Source organism: Phlebotomus papatasi, chromosome 1 (assembly GCF_024763615.1).
Source record: "Phlebotomus papatasi isolate M1 chromosome 1, Ppap_2.1, whole genome shotgun sequence".
NCBI classification, from domain to species: Eukaryota; Metazoa; Arthropoda; class Insecta; order Diptera; family Psychodidae; genus Phlebotomus; species Phlebotomus papatasi.
The window spans coordinates 39,883,624-39,905,605 of NC_077222.1; the positions used below are offsets into that span (position 1 = coordinate 39,883,624).

The 21,982-nt window shown below is 32.2% G+C and overlaps 2 protein-coding genes across 9 annotated transcripts in view; one reads left to right on the forward strand and one right to left on the reverse strand.

Annotated features, from left to right (window-relative positions):
• Nucleotides 1–21,982, forward strand: part of LOC129799701 (actin-binding LIM protein 1) — a 275,681-nt gene that overhangs the window by 50,347 nt on the left and 203,352 nt on the right. For 4 of the 8 annotated variants that reach the window (XM_055843856.1, XM_055843855.1, XM_055843858.1 and 1 more), the window contains 3 exons: nt 2,257–2,323; nt 2,413–2,654; nt 2,748–3,080. The exons of 3 other annotated variants lie outside the window; for them this stretch is intronic. In XM_055843856.1, the coding sequence (XP_055699831.1) occupies nt 2,257–2,323; nt 2,413–2,654; nt 2,748–2,861 (423 nt within the window). In that variant the 3' untranslated portion in view covers nt 2,862–3,080. Of the gene's footprint in view, nt 1–2,256; nt 2,324–2,412; nt 2,655–2,747; nt 3,081–21,982 lie in introns of those variants that run through there. One more of the 8 variants, XM_055843863.1, reaches the window with a different exon arrangement.
• On the reverse strand, nt 7,634–20,375 carry LOC129799704 (fatty-acid amide hydrolase 2-B-like). Its single transcript, XM_055843865.1, has 4 exons — nt 19,767–20,375; nt 13,357–13,788; nt 12,885–13,292; nt 7,634–8,401 (listed from the first exon to the last, which is right to left on the reverse strand). Exons 1-4 carry the CDS (start codon nt 19,953–19,955, stop codon nt 7,865–7,867), a joined length of 1,566 nt encoding a protein of 521 aa, XP_055699840.1. The 5' UTR covers nt 19,956–20,375; the 3' UTR covers nt 7,634–7,864.

A 21,982-nucleotide genomic window follows, 5' to 3' on the forward strand; every position in this document is an offset into this window, starting at 1 on the left:
CTGCTTTTTTGCCTACACAGGGTATATAGGCTATTCAGCCGGGTAATTCATGGCTTAGTTATCATACCCTGAAGCTGATATTGCTTAGGATATCGATTTTGATTAGTTTGAAAGGCTAGCTAACAGTTTAGAGCTCGCCGAACACGATTTTTTCGCCCAAATACTATAATAAATGGTAAAAAACCGTGACTTGATTCAGGATTTGATAGTCCTACCACTGGATCACGTCTAGATACGTAGTCTGATCTCTGTGGTATGGCCTACGTCATGTTTTGCAGCCATTTTGTTGAACAAAAATCCGTTATTGATACACTTTTCCATTAAGAGCGTATTTTATTCAAATATACCATTACTTAGGTTGTTAGTAAAAAAATTCTGGAAGTGTTCATGCAAAATGCATTAAAAACAGCCGGAAGTCATTATATTTAATTACTTTTTACGTAAATAGTTCATAAAATAAAATTTTAGAACAAAAAGTAGCGTTTATGTACAAGTGACAAAATTGTACCAATGCTTCCCTTTTTGAAAAGGCTCTACAAAAATATTAGACCTTCTCCTAAAAAATTCTAATAAGGCACAATTTGTAGCTTTATAATAAAACTATCTAAGAAAAAAAAGTTTCAGTCAAAATATAAATTAGATCTTGAGATATTAAATCCTTTATAGAGAATTTTGATTGACAAAATTGGTACAATTTTGTCCGGCACTGTATGCCTAACAGTGTTTCATGAAGACATGTTCGTACATCATATGTGATATTTCGCTTGGAACATAGGGAATTTTAGGTCAACTTGGAACATATGGAACTTGAGGTCAAGAAAATATTAATAAAGAAAATGATAAAATAAAAACAAAACATAAAATTGCAAAATATAATTCATTTTGGGATTTGAAAGAGTTATTTTAACTCTTTAATTTTTTTAACTCTTAAAATGAGTTATTTTTACTCTTAAAACGAGTTATTTTCAGTCGTATAAAGAGTTATTTACACTCTGTTGTCATGTAAATTTTAGGAAAAAAAAGTTAAAACAACTCTTCAGAATATTACACCTAAATAGAAAGCAAAATCAACTCTTAAATATAGTTAATCGAAAATCACAACGAAAAAGAGTTAATTCAACATCGATTCGAGTAAGTTTTACTTGATTATTTTTCTGAGTGTAGTCAGAAAAATAATAATGTCTAGACAAGTTCTAAAACGAGTTAAAAGAAACCCGAAGGATTTTTCAAAAAGCTTTGAGATGGGGGCGAACACAGGTCCTGCTAAAATGATTCGATAGTTGTATTTAGTCACTGACATGGCGGGCAGATGGACAAGCTGTCTGTGACATATTTTTTCAAATTTACTAAATTCTAAAAAAAATTAAAATATTTTCAACATTGTAACTGTATAATAATTAAGCAGTATTTCAATGAATTTATAGGATTTGTTTAATATTATTATAAAACTTTGTCTTTTTTATACCTTTGGAATCAGATAATCCTGATTTTTAATAGCATTTCGTACTAAAATTAATTAAGTTTTTTTTTTTTGGAGGGGTATTAATCCTCATGAAATTCTTCTTTACTATATGGTTGATTCTCTTTGTCGTCTTCAGCTAAAACATAATATGCTAATATTTTACCAAGGTCGGAATGAGATTAGCCATCAGGGGATTAGAGAGCTTTAAATGGTTTTGTTGTATTTATAGCTAAATGGTTCCCATACACATATTGTGAATTGTAATTATGGAAGAAAAATCAATTTTTGTTTTTTTTTTATTTGCAAATATCGTTAATGTGAATGTCCTAATAATTTATTATACTCTCTTTGCTTTTATAGAATAGATCTCACGGTGTAGTGTGAAAATGGTTCTAATTCACTTTTTCTCATGCATTAATCAATCATGACAATGCTCAAAACATTTTGCATGTCTTGCCATTTGGTGTATGATTTATTTATTTTTTTTCTCTATCTGCATTCATTGGTCAAGATTAAAATTTATTTTCTGGTTTAGTGCACTTTTCTGCAGCATTTTTGAATTCTTTCCCACCATCATCATTTTGTGAATGGCGCACGTTTTTTTTCTTCACATTTCCAAAAAAAAAAAACTTGTGTGATTTGTGTGCAGAAATAATTAGTGTGCTTCTGTAAAATTGCTAATGAAATTCCAATTAGACTATGAGAGTGACTCTGGTGTTTTTTTTTAAATCTGCTTTTCGTATTTGGATGAATTGCAAATAAATATTGGAAAAAATTACTGACCTCTCCCATAGGATTTCTCCTTTGGCGGTCTTGGCGACAAGACACACAGTACGGAGTTTAGTTGTGGCAAATCAGATGGTAAGTAGAATTTTTGTATTTTTTTTTTTTTAATTATTAGAAGGAAATGTGTAGAGAGGAGGATTTATGGGTGATTTAAAATGTTGTAGTTTCCGTTGACTCAATAACGGAGGGAGATCGTCGAGCCCTGATGGCAGCTGAATTGCCAGTATCTAGCACATATTCCGGTGGTATTGCCTACCATCATCCTCAACCGGGTCTCATCCGTCGTAGTTTGCCCAACATGGCACACTCCATGCTAGTCCATGAACCGGCCAAAATATATCCCTATCATCTTTTACTTATCACAAACTATCGTCTGCCAGCAGATGTGGATCGATGCAATTTGGAGGTGACCTCAAATTCTCTTTCAAAGACATTTTTTTCCATTCAATCCAATACACTGCAATTTTATGCTAATTCAATTAACAATTCCTCTTTTTAGCGTCATCTTTCTGACGTGGAATTTGAAGCAATACTACAGTGTACTAGAGCAGAATTCTATCGACTACCTCAATGGCGTAGGAATGAGCTAAAGAGACGATGTCGTCTATTCTAAACACAGAGAGAATAAAAAAAAACGCTTTCAACTCATTAAAAAAAAAACTAATAATACTTCATTGCATAAAGCTAATAGGGATGAGCTTCTATGCCCTGCAAAGATTGAACCTTGAGGTGAAATTATTTAGAGATGGACGGAAAAAGAGAAGAAATTGACAAAAAAATGCATTTATATAAGGTGTGCAGAAAAAAAAATCCCACGACGAAGAGAGAAAAAGCTTAGGAAAAAAAACTAATAATGTCTTTAGGCTTCTCTGTACTAAATGTTCGCATTAATTGTTGAAGCATTTTGTGGATGGATGATGCAGAGGAGAAAATTTAGGAAATTCAAATTTTAAAAACACTTTTTAATAGTCGATCATGAATCCCTCTTTTTTACCAGTTAGAAATTGGCAGTGGAATTTTGTAAAATGGCTTTTAGGTTTTGGACAATTTAAATGACGAATCATTTTGAGCTGTTTTCATCTTAGTGACTTCAGCGCCACAAGCGGTGAGAACGTAAACTTTGGGTATTGATAAAAGTTAAACAAAAAAAAAAGATTACTATTTCCGTAAGCGGAACGATTTTATCACATTTGTTTACGTTAATGGCTGCTTATGACCGTTTTAAACCGTAATTTGTGTCTTTGAATCACGAAATATTTAAAGCTTGATTTATTTATTAACCAAAAGATAGAGATACATTTTTATGAATAAATTGATCAAATTCGAAATTATTAAGTGATTCCAAGATACGAAAAACACATTTAAAAGTTCTTAAGAGTCAATCAATATGAATCGCAGTAAAAATTTTAACGTGCAAGTGTTTTAATTTATATTTAATTATTTCTTTGTTAATCCATATTATTTTTGTAATAAGGGAATTTTTTCTGTTTTTATTGGCATGACTGCAAAAAAAAGATTCAAAGAATTTGGATTTGCTTATTTAACTTTCAAATATTTCTCCACGTACGGATATGTCCGCCGCCGTATTAGTGCAAATAACAAACCTCCAAAAGAAAATTTCAGAAAAGCTTCATCGGATAAGATTACAAAAGTTTACAAAATTGAGAAAACAATGATTTGATTTTGTGGCCGAACAGAATAACAAGTCACAAGATAGTCGTATGAGGATTATGTTACGGATACACTTACGACTTAAGCCAAGAGACGGATTAACGTAATTAGAATCAAAAGAATGATTAGATTACATTTCCATCAGTTTCTGACTAAGCCATCTCTCGGCTTAGCCTGGAATCGTCTTAGTCAGTGGGAAACTCATGAGAATTTAGTCTAATCATTATTTGCATTATAATTACGTTAAACAGTCTCTCGGTTTAAGTCGAAAGTGTGTCCAGCTCATCGGATTTAATCCATTGGTTTTTATTATCTCCAAAGTCATTTAGTTTCAATGGCATTTATTAACCTTTATAGATATATTCCAGTGTCACTGTTTAGTTTTAATAGGCAATTAAAAGATTTCTCAAATATAAAAAAGGTTAAGTTTTGTTGGAATTAATATAACCTAGCAATTTATTGTGGACCAAATTTCTTAATTTTCAAGCTGGATATATTTGATGCAATAAATTCATCTTTGGCTATGCTTTCACACAAAATATTTCTTCTCATTTGATAAGGAGGTTATTGTTGAAGTTGAGGTTATATATGCCCTAACCTCGAAAAAGTAAAAAATATCATAACAGAAAATAACTCAAATGACAATTAACAAAATGATCCAACTTTTCGCCACGAATGAGACCTATACCATTGAATAGTTATTAGCAAAGGTAAAAATTTTTATTCCCGGACCATCCCCAAATGTAAAATAGGAAAAGCACGAGCATGAAAAATATAGTTAAGAAATGGGTTGAATTATTTTACAAAGTTTTTTTTTTCAAAATAACGCATTATCTGAGATTGTTGGTGTCAAAGATCAATTTCTAAAGGAGGACTTGTCATTACTTGCTCTTCAGGAAAGTGTTCCTTAATTTCTCCTTTAGAAATCGTTCTTTGATACCAATAACTTACGATATAAGCACGTTTCATAAAAAGCATTCTATCCATTTCTTAAGAACTTTTACTTTAAAATATTTCAGAACTTGACGTGATGGAAGGTTTTATTCTATAAATACGTATTTAAAGCTTAGGCCGTGAATTAAGTTTGACTCAAATTTCATTAAGATCGGTTAAACCGTGTTCAAGAAATAAAATGTTAAACTTCTGAATTTTCAGAAGGATATCCATAATTTCTCAAGGACTGGTGGTCTTTTTTGACTTAGGTCTTTAAACCAGATTTTTTGCCAAGATCTTTTCAAAAATTTCTTCTTAGGGAAGTTTTGGATATTCTGACATATAAAACATACATTGAATTTTTAAGGTTAGGTTTACCATATCCTAAAAATTTGTTTATTTTATCTATTGTCAAAATAGGAGATGAATTGTAATATTTTTAACAAATCATAAAAAGTTTATAATTTGAAAATATCTGGTTTTGAGATATATAAATATTTTGTCCATCAATAAATCTCCTTGGAGGTTAATGTCATTATCATAACCTTTCAAACTCTTACTATACGCATTAAATTTTCTCAATTCAGTATGTTTTGGATAAAGCTGTCTTCTGACTGCGTTAATCAATTTCTTGGAATCCCAATGAGGAATTCTGTTTTTATATACAACTCCGTCATTTGTATTTTGAGGTTAGACCTAATTCTAACCTCTATATTTGCCTAAACTCGTTTCTAAAAGCAGTAATTAAAAAAATCAGTAGGAATTCAAATGTCTAATTGAAATTTATTCGCTAAAATTAGCTCAAATAAAATGATGCTTTTCAAAATTGTTCACCCATAAAAGTTGTTTTATGAAATTCCACTACAGATGACATAATAATATAGAATAAAAAAATCACACAACCTTCACCGAGAAAAATTTGGATGGTATTTTCTACAAATCATGTCTTTAAATTCTACTGTCTCAAAAGATAGTAGAAAATACCATCCTCCATAGAAACTTTCCTTTAGAATCTACCATCTTGACATTTTAAAATTTACTATCCTATGGATAGTAAATTCTAACAGCCGGATGGTAAAATCTACTATCCTCCTTTAGATTTTACCTTGACCTCTCTTAGATTCTAATATCTGGATAGTAAATTTTATTGGCCGCATATTAGATGTTAGAATTTAACTGGAAGACAGTAAATTTTAACGGAGGATAGTAATTTGAATTGAAATTACTATCCAAGCCAGTAAAATTTACCATCCTGCTGTTAGAATGTCATTTTGGAATATCGTGTATGCCGATGCAACGGTTCCCGATATGCTTTGAATACATTATAGGAGTTCGTGGCGCAGCTGGAAGATGCTCGACTGTCATCACAAAGGTCGCGTGTTCAAATCTCGGCGTAGTCATCAATGTTGGAAAAAGATTTTCACGCATCAAAATGGCTTGAAATACAGAGATTGTCATCCAAGAAGGGCCCCAAGCTCTCAAATAATGGCTAAAAATTAATGGAAATATGGAAAAATAAATTTTTCCGACATTTTTCGTTCTAATATCCGGCTAGTAAAATTTACTATCCTGCCAGTAAAATTTACCATCCGGCTAGTAAAATCTAATATACGGGATATTAGAATTTACCATCCGGTTATTAGAATTTACTATCCATGCAATAGATTCTACAATTTTTGATAGTCCGATTTAATATCGCGTTTGCTGGGTGACTTTTTTACTATCCGGCCATTAGAATTTTGTATGGAGGATGGTAAATTTTACCATCCACATTTTTCTCGGTGTTGCTAATAAATGAGAGATGAATAGTAAGCATTGATTGAAGATAATCTTAAATCGTGTTAAATTGATATATAGAAAAACCTATATATTCTATTTGATTATATTATAATGATGAGAAAAAGAAAAAAAGAAAACTGGGTGAAAGAAAAGAAAATCTATATATTTCTATATTGGATGATGATGATGATGATGATGAAGAAATAAACTTTTACTTATAATAGTGAGTAATTTAATAAATTGGAGATGAAAAAAAACAAGAAGTAATATTTAGTGTTTAGATTTGAAAGAATTTTTTTTTCAAAAAGGAGATGAAAAGGTATAATAAACGTGAAAAAAACAACAACTAAAAGCTACAAACTACCAAAGGTTTTATTCAAAATTTTTCTATTTAAAAAAAAAGAAAGAATTAAGAAGATGAAAAAAGCAACACAAGTGTTAATCAAATTATATAAAATATCCGCTTCATTGTATACAAAGAAATCTGCAACGCCTCTTTTTTTATGTGGAAATTTTTGGTCCAAGTGAAGATAAAAGAGAAATTAACATTTATTCACTTCTATTTAATTTTTACCTTCCTTAAATTATTCAAGTAAATATTTGTATTTTTATAGAGCTTCTATCTTCTCTATTATTTTTTTTTGTGCGACTATTGCAAAACTTAAATGCATCACTTGATCATCACAGAGAGACAAAAAGAAGAATTGAAAGAGTGGTGTGAAGAATTAAATTCTTGAGATTTTAGATTTGGCAGCTAAAGAAAAAAAACAAACCAGCTAAATAATTTATAATTTCATTTAGAAAGTAATTTAATTATTTCTTTGCAAATTATTGTGTATTTTCGGTCATTATGACATTTTCCACTCTTGGAAATTTTATCACATTTATTTCTTATATTTTTTTTTTCGTAGATAATAAATTTCGTGTCTAAAATTCACAGCTTTTTGCCTTTTTAGAGAGTATAATAAAAAAAGAAAAGTGTCCTAAAATAGTGAAATATCATTTTCTGTATTTTGGCAAAAGATTTTATTGTCTTCTTCCTGTTTTTTAAATTTCTTGGTCAATAAATTATGTTTAAGTGGGAGAAGAGTTGAAGAAAATGAAGGAGAAAATTTCATTATAATTACTATACTGTACTAGAAAAGATGATAATAAAATGCCAGATATAAATGATTCAAGCAAAATTTATGCTATTCTTTGGTATTTCTAATGATTCATGATCCTCCTCCCACGTCACATTGGGGGCCTCCATCCGCCAAAAGTATCCTCCAGGTGTTTGGCTATTTCAAGACACAGACGATCTTGATGAGGAGCAGCAATTATCTGCACGCCCAGAGGGAGACCTTCACTGGACAATCCTGTTGGGACGTGAGTACAAGGTAGTCCAAGTGCGTTGAAGAGAATCACATACACTAAAGAACTCAGATTTCCCGCGTATTCATAGTGCCTCCAGGCATTTGTGGAGCAAGTAGGCATCACTAGGACACCATCTTTGCCTAGGATTTCTATTAAGCTACTCTTGATACGCTCTCCCATCACACAGTACTTTTTAATAGCTTTTGAAGGAATAAATGCTCTCTGATCGAGAATTAGATTGAAAATGAGAGCAGAGAATGTGTATTGTGATCGTCCCACAAGAGATTTTAACAGTTCCCAGTAGATATTTCCGCAGGAGTTGTTGTCCTCAGGATCTGACGTGACATAATCCACAGGAACTGGTGTTAAAAATGATAGGGAAATCTCTATGGCTTTCCTCAGGTCGAGGTTTAACTAGAAGGAAAATAAAGTAGAATTGTGGAGAACTTGAGAATATTCACATTTTTTTCGTAGAATTGTTATTCAAGTATTCTATATAAAGCAGTACTAAATCTACGTTTTGGTATTAGTTAGTTCAATCACTAAGAGAAATCCGAAAAAGTTAAAATAACATTCCGGAAGTGTTAATTTTACCCTGCATTATTGATCCGAAATCCGTGTAAATATTATGCTTTTTAGGTGTATTATGGGTTAAATTAATCCCTTGTCATGTCAATTTTAATTTAAAAAGGTGTAAAATTAACATTAAAAAATGTTGATATATTTTTACACCTAAAAAATGTTAAAGTTACGAGGAAAAAAAGTTAATCGCAGCCCCTTTTTTTCTCAGTGATAGTATATCTTATCAATAGTACCTTTTTCGGTACACTGAGAGAAATCCGAAAAAGGTTAAATAACATTCCGCAAATGTAAATTTTACCCTGCATTATTGATCCAAAATCGGTGTAAATATTACTCTTTTTAAGTGTACTAGGGCTTAAAGGTACCCTTCTTCATGTTAATTTTACCCTTAATAAGGTGTAAAATTAACATTAAAAAATGTTGATATATTTTTACACCTAAAAAGTGTTAAATTTCTGAGGGAAAAATGTTAATCGCACCCTCTTTTTTCTCAGTGTAGAATAGATTCATCAATTTCCACATCCTTTATCGTTCTAATGATTTATTGGGAAAAGGGAACGCGGAAGAAACATCCGAAACATCCCTATTACCTTGCTTCTGGTTCTGAACAATCCATAGACTGGACATTTTTTACAATATGAAAATAATTCGACACGCACGATTTTTTTTTGACATGATTAACAATACTCATTTCCACTTGTATAATACCAGCGATAAGCCCAGAGAAGCTTATGGTTGGTATCTGAGATTTTTTACAAGCACCCTCGGAGTGCTTCCAAGTTGGAAGTTCCAACTCGCAATACTTTGAAAATTTGATTGGGAGTTGAATTTTCATGGTTCTCAAGTTCCAAGCACTCCGGGGTTGCCTGTAAAGAATCTCAGCTACCATAAGCTTATCTGGGCTTATCACTAGTCATTTTTTATTTTAAATAATTTGAGTGAAGGCCAACAAAAGAAAAAAGAAAGTTCATTAAAATCGGTTAATAAACATTAGAGATAGAGTCCAGTTAATTTGGATATAGTAAGGGTCGAGTCGGGGTACTGTGATGTGGGGTAGGAACGGATGCGACCTATCGTCAGAACGTTCTCGATCTCAGATAGAAAATTTCATCTACAGTAGACTCTCACTCAATCGGCTTTTTCAATCGGGCGGAAATTTTTTTAACAATTTTCACGTTCAATCATGAAGCTAGTTCTTCCTATTTTATCGTGATCCTTTATAATTGAGTGCTTTTTGTGGAATTTACAAAGGCTTTGACGCTCAAATCTATCGATATACCGGATGACATTTCGCCACAAATGTCTAATTGAGAGAGAGTCTACTGTAAATCGGTATAAACTCCGAAGATAAGGTCCGGCAAGGTTATATTCATTTATAGCTCGGGTCAGGGTAGAGGTAGGGCGAAGTACGACCCACTACCATTGGAAAACTCTTCACCTAAACTCCAACAAAATTGAAAATGGAAGTTCCGAGATATTCGACATCAAATTTTCGAAAATATATTTTTCGATTATTACTATTAATCGTATCGGGATATATTTGTTACAATTCAATCAATCATGTTGTCGTATATTCCGTGTTGAAAAAAATCTGCTGATCATAGATCGCCCAGGAACGCCTTCGTCGTAGTGGCGGTGCACTTTTATGACGTTATAACACAGTGAAAATGTCTTTTTGTAGACATCCAGATTTTTGCACCGGGCGGGACTCGAACTCACAACAACTCTGAGTCAAGCCGGGGATCTATCCGACCAAGAACCAACGGTCTTGTCTATTGAGCCACTGAGATTCGCTTAATAGGGCCGGATCAAGTTGAGGTGACAGAAAAGTTGTAGAATTTCATGAGAGCTTTCCAAAATACTAAAATTTATCAAATTTTGGTAATTAGAACCGGAGATATGGCGTTTCAAATTCATTTTTTGACCTCAAACTCGATCCCCTATACCTCGGGGTAGGGGGTCAAGAGGGATTCAAGTTTTTTTCTTAATCGAAATTTGACTATTGAAAAAGTAAAATTTGGTGGTGTTCCAAAGCGTAAGGAGGGAGGGCAGAATAAGGGAATGGAATATCACCATTTTATGCCGTCCACCAGACATTTAACCTTTTGTCGAAAATCGTTTGTTGATATCTCTTTGCGTTCTCTCGCCAGAACCGTTTGTACTACGTAGAATCGGCCGGACGGACGTATAGTCAACAAAATCGGTTTTTTCCGGATATGATTTTCCTGATTTTTAAAAGTCAAAACATGTACACACTGAGAGAAATCCGAGAAAGTTAAAATAACATTCCGGAAATGTTAATTTTACCCTGCAGTATTGATCCGAAACCGGTGTAAATATTACCCTTTTTAGGTGTATTGGGGGTTAAATTTAACCTTTTTCATGTTAATTTTACCCTTAAAAAGGTGTAAAAAATAACATTAAAAAATGTTGATATACTTTTACACCTAAAAATTGTTAAATTTATGAGGAAAAAAAGTTAATCGCACCCTCTTTTTTTCTCAGTGCATGCAAATTTAAGCCTGATCTGATAAGATCGCATTTCACCTCGGACTACAAAAACTGAGCTTGTAAAGAATCTCAGTGAAAAACACCACGAGACAGTTTCGCGTTAAATCTTTCCGGACTGTAACATTTGATTTATTAGAGTCAATCTCATTTTTTTTTGACCAAAATATTTTAGCTCAAAATTTTATTTATTTAATTAAATAATCAAACATAATTGAAACTAATCAAACATTTACAAAAAGTTATCTGAAATTTGGACACCCCTACGATTTGTAATCACCTACAAGAACACGATTTTTATCGATTCTAAAATGTACAAAAATTTATTTATTTTTCCTAGAATATCCATAATTTCATTTGGGTATTCAGAGTCCCAAAAGATGCGAAAGAGTTGAGAAAAATTAGCATTCGAGAACTAGGCTAAACTTACAGTCTGATACCAGTGTTATGATATACGGTTTTTCAAAACCGTAACTCACTTACACGGGTTTCCTATCTACGATTTCTTTACTTTCATAATGTTTTAGTCAAATAGTTTGGGAAAATTTTAACTTCAAAAAGTATCTAAATTTAAATTTTAAAATTAAAGACTTAAATAATATAGATAATTAAGGACAAATATGAGCCATTTAATGTTGGTAAATTACTAAAACTGTTTTTTGCTTTGGATTTTGATGTCTACGGGAATTGGGCTAAAGGTGCTAAACCTCCAATCTAAAATCCGTGTTACTCTGTTTATTCTAATATTATACCAAAATTTTAGATTTTCAAAATCGAAGAATGTAGGATAAAGTTTGGAATTCCGAACAAAGTAGAATTCGGTACAAAATGATTTCGAATTTGGACAATCCTCGTAAAACTAAATAGAAACATATTATACAATATTCAATGTTCTAGATTTGCATAAATATTGAATAATTACTGGATTATCAAAGTCTAATCATCCAAATTAAGTTTGTCCGGAAATCCGCATTGCCCGGAATACCAAATTTTACCTTAGATTTTTATTGCTATCTGCAATATTCGAGCTATAATTTGAGATTTTACTGCCTCTCGTAATAAATCAAAATTGTTATAAACTTTTTTTTCTTTTATTAGTATATAATTACCTACGTTAAGTAACTTTACTCAGGCTTTTTTATTTTCACATAGTAAAATGTGCAAATACTTCAAATAAAGTTTTTTTTGTTTTTGTGTATTTTTGCAATGTCTAATTATCAACATGAATGTAATAAATAAAAAGTTCATTTTATGAGTGGTTTTTTTTACGATAGTGATTAAAAACCAGACAAATTTTACGATCCTACCAATAGAATTATCATAAATGCATTCGAATAATTTTCCCCGTTTTAACCTTGGCATTCGTTTTACCAAATATGCATATTTTCTACACAATTTGCATAATTCCTGGGATTTTTCCCTGAATTTTTTTTTTAGATTTTTTTTTCAATATCCGCGCGCTTTCGCCATAACTTTAATGAATTGTTATGCAATTTCTAAGCTATGATTTTTTTCTGCAATTCATAATAAAGGAATGAAAATGTAATTTTCCTACTCATTTAAAGTCAAATACCACTGTACTTAACAATGTTGAAAATTTTTGAAATTAAGAACTCTCAAATAAAATAAATAAATTATAATTATATGTCTACCAGACATTTTATTAGACACATTAGAGTCGATTAGTCTCATTAGTGTGTTATTTTTAGTGATGCACTAAATAATTAGTTTTTTTTTTAAGTAAAAACATAACCAATGAGGAGTTAATTTATTTTTTTGTGACTAGAAGATCATTTTCTCTACTTACAGCTGTCGTTGGGGAGCCGATTTCTTTGAAGTGGTTGACGACTTTCCAGAAAGTTACTCTTGTGTCTTCCGTTAAGGGGACAATGAGAGGTCCTTTGATTTCCTCGTAATAGAATATTTTGATATTCTTCCATGAGATGGGTTCCAAGAGATTGAGCTGTTGGGCATTTGGTCCAGCCATGATGTTAAGAATTTGTGGAAGGTCTTTGGCGTACCTGCACATTGGTCCAACAACCAAATAATCAGCTCCAATGGGATCTCTTGGGTGGGGTGCATGTCCAGCAATGGATATCGCACGGCGAGTCGGTTTATGACCAAAGATACCATTGAAAAGGGATGGGATTCTTATGGATCCGGCTACGTCAGATCCAACACCAAAAACTGAAGCCCCTGCACCAAGAAGTGCTCCCTGTAAGGTAAGAAAAAAATAATCAGGAAAAATTGATTGAGAGAAAGGATTTTATAAAACTAACCTCCCCACCAGAAGAACCTCCGGAGGTTCTCTGTGAATTGTAGGGATTCAAGGTGCGTCCTGTGACAAAATTGAAGCATTCCCAGTTGAAGCAAAATTCAGGAGTATTGGATACGAGGAGTGGAATTGCTCCTGCATCCAACAAACGTCCAACAACTTCCCCATTTTCTGCACTTCGGTGCTTTGCCCTTCGTAAACTTCCTTGTGTACACAGAAAATTTCTCAGGCGACAACTTTCCTTGACTGTGAAGGGAACACCAAGGAGAGGATATTTGAGCTTCAGTTCTTCTGCAGGAGTCTCCTGACACATTTTGTCAGCTTTCTTGGCAAGAGTCAACGCTTGTGGAAAACCACTCTCAACGATGGCATTGAGGTAAGGATTGACAGCATTTATTCTTTCTATGTAGGCTGCAACTGCATCCTCTGATTTGATCTGTTATCATGCAAAAACAGTTTAAAAAGAGTTGAGATATTATCTGAAAAATTTGAATTTTATGACTAATCTACTAACAGACTTGGGATAACCCATTAAAACTTAAAGTCATTTGATTTTCCAATTTTAATTCTTCAATTTCAATTTCCAATTTCCTATTTCAAATTTTGGTTTCAGACTAAAGATTTAACCCAGTTCCCAAGGATTTCAAAATTCAAAATACCAAGCAATTTTAGTAATTTTCCAAAACGTGCTGTTTTTAGTGATTTTCTTTTTTTTTTGTTTTTTGAAAGATAAAAAAACGACCAAGTTTGTTAAAGTGTTTAGTACATGTTTATAAATACCGTCGTTGCGGGTGACTTTGCACGTTTTTTCGCTATTTTTCAACTTTACCCTCTAAAAGTGGACAGTTAAAGTGAAGGGAGGGGGGTGAATGGGTAAAATTATTTGTATTCAGTTGTTAATGAATGGATTTTGCGCCACTAACACTAATTTTATAAAATTTTACTATGTTAAAAAAAATCAAGAAAAAAGGCTTGCACTTGGGATAAGGTGCGGGTGACTTTGCACTTTTTAATAAATACTAAAAAACAACAATTTCTGATAATAAACGACAATGAAGATCTTCATATCTAAGGGTAAGATGCACGAGATCTACAAGATGACGTGGTCGCCATCTTGATTTGACGTTTCTGTCCGCCATTTTGAATAACTGTCAAACCCTAAAACTGGTCCGATTGGGTTGAAGTTTTAGTATGTTGTAGCTGATATCAAGACCTTTTCAAAACATATTTATGTTCCAGTCTACGTGAAGTATTTACCTAGATACAGAGGCTCAAAGATTAAAATTTTGTAATACTCATATTTTGGCGGTCTTTATTTTTAATCTTCAATATTTGAAACCTAAACGAAATGCCTTAGTAACCATTAAATATGGTTGGGGCATTAATTTTATATATTTATTTACTCTAATATAATTAAAAAAAAAATAAACGAAAAGTGCATTTAATTAATTTTTTTTATTTTTCACCTTTGCGAAAACAGTTTTTAAGATTCTCAAATAATGCGCTGTTATAAACAAAAACATTACTTTTCTTTTTGTTTGTTTGTTAGATCTCATCGCCTAACGATAGCGCTGTCTTTTTGTGATAGTTTTGATAAAAGAAGCTCCCTGTGTTTTCATGAATATTTTGTATTCATGAAAATGTCAAAATTTTGAACTTGGAGCCCCTATATCTAGGCAATCACTTGACTTAGGTCGGATTTTATATATGTTCTGAAAAGGCCTTGACATCAGCTACAACATACTAAAATTTCAGCTCAATCGGATAAGTTTTTTGTTTGGACAGTTATTCAAAATGGCGGACAGAACCGTCAAATCAAGATGGCGACCATACCATCTTGTAGATCTCGGTCATTTTATCTTAAGTTCGCACAAAATTGGATAATTTTTAGCCAAATACTTCTATAATAAAGCTTTAGAAAGACCAATATATGCAATTTTATAACATAAATCATGTGTTCTTAGGAAGATAATAGGAAAAAATATATATTTTAATAAAAATAATCAACAAAATCGAAGTGGATTATTCTAGCCAGATAAATTTAGATTGGATTTGGGCAATTTACTACTCTGAAATCGATTTTGGAATTGCACCATCAGATAACTTTTTCACGGAGGCATTTTTTGACAAAATACCTATATTAGCATTTCATTGACTATTACTGAAACTACAAGAATCCTTTTGGGGATCATTGTACCTTACTTGGTACATAACATATCCCTATATACTTTGACATGGTAGACCGGATCGGCGAAGACCATCAATAAGTGCTAGAATTTATGAAAGTCTTACGGACAGCAGAGTGCAAAGTCACCCCCCGAGTGCAAAGTCACCCGCAACGACGGTATTCAAAGTACACAGAAAAAAATTTTTTGTAAAATTGTTCGTAAATGTTTGTGAAATCCTATGGAGGACTTACGAAATGTTCGTGAATCATATAACCCACAAACAAGTTCGTAAAATTTTGTAGGGGAAATGCTTCTAATTTTGTCCAGTTTCTTATTTTGGACACTTTGAGGATAACATTGGACACTAAAAATAAATTGATTAAAATTATGGATTTTTATTCCAATATTTGATGAATGATGAATTCTATCTAAATATTTGTTCTTTTTGGAAGATTTTAACACTAAATACGTTAAAATTTGAATATGATTTGAGTTGAAATTGCTTTGTTGAAAATTCAGTGTGACCAATTGCTTACGAGATATATGACAGAACTTCGTGGCTTACTTCAGTCTTATTTAGTTTTGGTGAAGTACTAACAAAGTTTGTTCGCTGTTTTTGAGTGATATTATTGAATATTCATTGAATATTGTGTTGATTCACGTTACTGATGATTTGTACATTTGACCTGAAGTGAGATTTGCCTTGTGAATTATATTTTTCGTGTGAAAATGGGAAATTTTTTAAGACATTCACCAGTGAGGTGATGATTCTTATTTTGGACAGGTGTTTTTCTCACGAAATTTCGTGAAGTTTTAGCTTTTGTGATGACTAGGTTGGACAAATGCCTGGAGAAATGAAGGAGCATCATCTCTACGAAAGAGATGCAGTGAGAAATGCCTTGAAAGGCTCCCGGAAAGGCCAGGGAATGAGCGAATCCGCACGTACTTGGAGTACCGAAGTCAACTCACTTTAATGAATGATATGGAAAGTTTTTGGGCTTCTTGTGACATTCCACGTTTCCCTTACATGACCAGGAAGAGGACTTGGTAAGATTGGTTCATAAAATGAAGAACAATGGGCATCCTGTTGAGGCGGATTATCTGTCCAAATTTACAGACAAGTTGTAAAAATTAATAACCAAGTTGTCCAAAATAAGAGTCAAATTCACCTCTACATATCAATTCATTTTTAAACGTATTAAAACTAATTTTAGTAAAAATGAGATGATAAATAGCTTGCCAAGTTTCTAAACAATCCTTCTGAAAAGAGAGTAACAAGAAAAGTCAATTAGTATTGAAAATATGGCACTTCAAACTTAGGATATTGATGCTTATATGCAGACTGTCCAAAATTATAAGCACTTCCCCTACTTTTTTCACAAACATAGTTCGTAAAATGATCATTTGACGAACATCTTTTGCACTTTTACAAACGTTCGTAAATGTTCGTAAATGTATTTGTTCGTAAATTTTTGCCAGACAAACAAAAATTTACGAACAAATACGAACAAATGACAAAATTTTACGAACATTTTTTTGTGTTTTCGAACATTTACGAACGTTTGTAAAAGTGCAAAAAATGTTCGTCAAATGATCATTTTACGAACAATGTTTGTGAAAAAAGTACAAACATTTACGAACTTGTTTGTGGGTTATACGATTCACGAGCATTTCGTAAGTCTGCCATAGGAATTCACAAACATTTACGAACATTTTAACAAAATATTTTTTTCTGTGTACTTAAACAAGTTATTTACTGCTCGAACTCAAAGACAGAGAAGTTATACAATCGACTTTTTTTCAGCTTGTCACTGTCTTGGAATTCAAACGGTAAGAGATATCAATATCAACTTCCGGACCCTCCCATAAGTTGACCCAAGAATCATTATTATGATTTTTATTCCCTAACTCACCCCTCTCGATCCCCTCCAAAACCATGTTTTTTGGTTTATTTCGAAAATGGCTCCTAAGATTTCTCTTATTTTTGGATATGCTTTGTAGGTGTTCCAGGTGAACATTTCATCCAAAAATAGCTATGACCTAAAAATATCGCCATTTTGTTTTTTTAAGGTCAAAATTTAGCCATCTAGAGGGCCTACTTTTTAAACGATTTGGTTAAATTTGGATTTTTTGGAAAGGTCTTGAAATCAGTTAAATATCCTTAAATGACTTATCTTTCTCGTATTTACGTATTTTGTATGCTTTGTCACTCATGCCAGAATATTCTAGAATGATTTTTATTGATTTTGAAGTACTTTTATGATTTATGAATCAATTTAATTTCTAGTAGATCAGTAGGCTCCTCCTCCATTACATTTTTTGGAAAGGTCTGGACGGTCTGGACAGTTTGGATTTTCTTATTCGGCTATATAAGTCTCAATCGGTAATTAATTAACTGATTCGTTTTTTTTCTCGACCATCCTAATTTCTTCGTAAGCTTACTACTAATCTCAAAAATTTCTGGTTCGGAATTGTTTTATGAATCGGTAATGAACCGGTATAAGCCCGAAAATCATGCGTAAAAGTAATTCACGGAGAGCTCAATCTTGTGAGATCGAGTATTTCGCAAAGCTCTGACGCTTTGCCATCTCTTTTTGTAAGAAAAAAAATTTACAAATTGGCGGACTAATGAGTAGTTTAGTGTAGCGCTTTGTCAAAGCAGTGTCTAATTGGTGGAAAATCTGCAGCTCGTAATTTTTGTCTGAGGAGAGAAAATTTAAAAACATTTCAATTCTAGTTATTTTTCATATTTTTAATTTAAACAAAACCCAAATAAATAATTTTTATTAGAAAATCAATTGTATTACTCCTAAGCTATTTTGGGAGGTCTTTTGAGTGATTCAATCTATTCAATAAATCGGTTGTGAACCGGAAAACGGTAAATTATGTGAAAGTACTTTTGAGGTATAGCATTTTCAGTCACGAGTTCGAGTATTTCACAAAGCTAGGACGCTTTGCCACCCTTTTTATATTAAAGTAAGTTGTAGGCTTTAAATCTTTCGCGGTCTTTCGGAGTTTGAGTATTCAACGAAAAGTAATGGACAGCCTGGGAATAACAATATTTATAGACAATTTAGAATCGTCAAGAATCCGATTCTCGTGCAGAAGCCCAAATAAATCCCAAGGTGAGATATTTTCCACAAAAAAAAAATCATTAAATAGGTTCGATGGAAACGATACGGCCTTAAAAGGGGAAACACATTTTATTGAAGTGTTTTATATAAATGAAGTCTATCAAATTGTTTTGTAGGGCACCTGTTTTAATAAGTTAGTTTAAAGGCCACATTTCTCATGGAATTATATTGCAGATGTTTTAGAGTTTTTTTTGGCACAATATTTTCTTTATTCTCTATATGAATATTAAAAAACTAAAAAATGTTGTTTTGACATAAAAATAGGGAGTTTTTAATTGGTTCTAAAGTTTAATATTGTGATGCAAAACCTGTACTAAGCTTATTATAATCCTCTTGACAGCTTCAGGTTTTTATTAGGTTTCTCAATTTATTTATGAATAAATATACTTCAACCCATCGTCATCAATTAACTAATTGCACCAATGATCTTCATTTGTTTAACCAATTCTCACAGAAATGAAATAACTCGAGTCGATCGAGAGTTGTTTACCTTGCTAGACAAAATAATCACAAAGTTTTGTGCAATTTCTCACTTTACAGAAATACAAGAGGATGATGATTAACAAAAAAAAGCCATCGTCATAAGTATGATATTGAATGGGATTCCAAGTGATGTTGGAAAATCTATTCAAACATTTTTTGCTGCTTAATTTCTTAGAAAACCCTATATAGCATTGTGAGTTTATGATCTAACGTTTCTTTATTTCTAAACTCGTTTTTTTTTTATATTTATTGCTGTTTTGCAATTATATTGCGTTTTAACTCGGGTTACGTAAACGATTGATAAGAAATTCCTATATTAAGATCACTCTGAAACGCAGATCATTTATAGACAGATAACTATTAAAATTCAAGGTAGTAGATGTTGAGAAAAGTGTTTAATAAAATTGAAAGATAATAAGTGAATTCTCACTATTACGCACAGATAGTCATAAAATTTAACGGATAAAAATCAAATTGGTTTAAGAATATGTGTTTGAATATATATGGGTTTATTATTTAAAAAAAATACAATCGTTGCCAAATATTTAAAAAGTGAAAGCTTCAGACGAGAAAAAAAGAGAAGAAAAAGAATTTTTGTAGCGTGAATGTCAACCTAAAACAATACTGACCTCTTGTGATCGTATTTTAGCAGCAAGATCAATCGCTGGGATTTCAAGGAGTTTACTTGAAAATCTTGGAAGTTTCTTTTTGTCAGCATTCGAATAATTTAATCCAATATAAATCCTGTAGAATGGATCACTGATGTAGTAGAAGATTTTTAAAATAAAAAGTATAGTTTTTAATATATATTCCTTCATGATTTTAATCACTCAAAAATCTTTCGTGGTACTTTTTTTTTTCGAAAAACACACTTCACTGAGGTATTTTTCAGTAAATCATTGCACTTTGCATTAATTCAGATCAATAACTTTTTACTGAAATCTTTGAAATCAGAGGATTTTGTGATAGTAGCACCGATTGTAGTCAGTTCCAATGATCAACTGCCTCACTCAACAGACATGCTCTGACTGAATGTTTGCGATTGGGAATGAAGTCAATATCGTCTCTCTTCCCTCTATTATTTTTCTTCTTCTTCTTTGCATTACGATTAATTATCAACTTTTCTCACTTTTATCTCTTGTTTTCTTTTAAAACACTTTACATATTTGCGTTTTGTATACACAATAATCTGAATGAAAGAGAAGTAAGATTTCTAAGTTAAGAGATTCTCATTAGACACTTCAGTAATCCTAGTAATTAGATAAATTTTAATATGATGTTTTTCTGACGTTATTTCATATTCATATCTGGAAGATTTAATTAATGACAGAAGAAAGATAAATAATGAAATGGCTGTATTTAAATTTTTTATGGTTATTTTGACTCCGTACTGAGACAATGTGAGTACAACGTAAAACCACGTGGTGTCTATGCAAAAAATCAATGAGTGGGAGTGTGATTCAGACAGACTTCGCTGAATGCTCCAAGTCCAGGTAACTTCGATAACTAGGGGAAAGTGCTCTCCTTTCGAACGTTCATGCCTTCGAATAAATATTTTTTTCTTATTTTTCCTAAGAGACTCAAACATAATTTCCACGTGATTATCATTAAGTGATGATAAGCTAACTAATATTTAATAGAAATTATGTAAATATAGTTAGGAAAAACAAAAGAAAATTCACATTATTCGAAGGCATGAACGTTCAAAGGGAGAGTACTTTCCCCTATGTTCATGATTTTAAGCTTTTCATTCACTACATTAGCCCATTTTCTTTTTACCAGACCACAGAGACGTAAAACACCTCACAAAAATGACATAGAAACAATAGATTTTTTTTTAAATTTAGATAAGATTTATTTGGACATTCATGACCCCATTCGAGTTCAACAAATTGGGATTACAGTAGACTCTCGCTAATTCGGCTCTTTTAAGATCGGGCTACTTTTTAATTCGGGCTGCGGTTACATTTGAAAAAAGTTTGTTGTCATTTTTCAGGTTTAATTAATGATTATCAAATGAATCAAATATGCTCAAATTTTGCATGGATTGTCCTAGGTTTTGATGTGATTTTGCATTATTGAGGGATTTTCATGCAATTTACGTTATATATGAGTGTGTAAACTCAATATCTATATGCACATGAATTAAAAATCGTTGCATATCAAAAAGTTTGTCGCCCGAATTTCTGTCTAATTCGGCTGACATTTCGACCCCATATGCCCGAATTTGAGAGAGTCTACTGTATTATTAATTGTATTTAGATATTTTGTAATACAATGTAATTATTTTACAATGTCATGTAGGCCACCAAACAAGAAAACCAGTGAAGAATCGCGTCGAGTAAACAGTTCTTTTCGGTCGAAATGGATAAAATTGGCCCTTCGCGATTCTTTACCGCCAAAATTTAATCGAATTTTCACGCATTCCAGAGTTGCAAGCACTCCAACTTGCAAGCAATCCGAGGTCCCCTGTAAAGAATCTCAGCTACCATAAGTTTATCTGGGCTTATCACTGATCATTTTCTATTTCAAATAGTCTGAGTGGGAAAGGCCAACAAAAGAAAAAAGGGGTGGCAAAGCGTCCCAGGTTTTGCGAAATGCTCAAACTCGTGACTTACATGCTATATACCTCAGAAATACTTTCGCATGATTTACCATTTACCGGTTCTCAACCGATTTGAACGGATTCATATATCATTCAAAAGATCCTCCAAAATTGTTTTAACCCATTCCTTACCATGGTATTATACATCATACGCAAATTCAGTGATTTTAGATTATTTATTTCTAGGCAATTGCTATCCGAATTGCCGTCGGGAATGGATTTTTAGTTACAGTCGAGTTC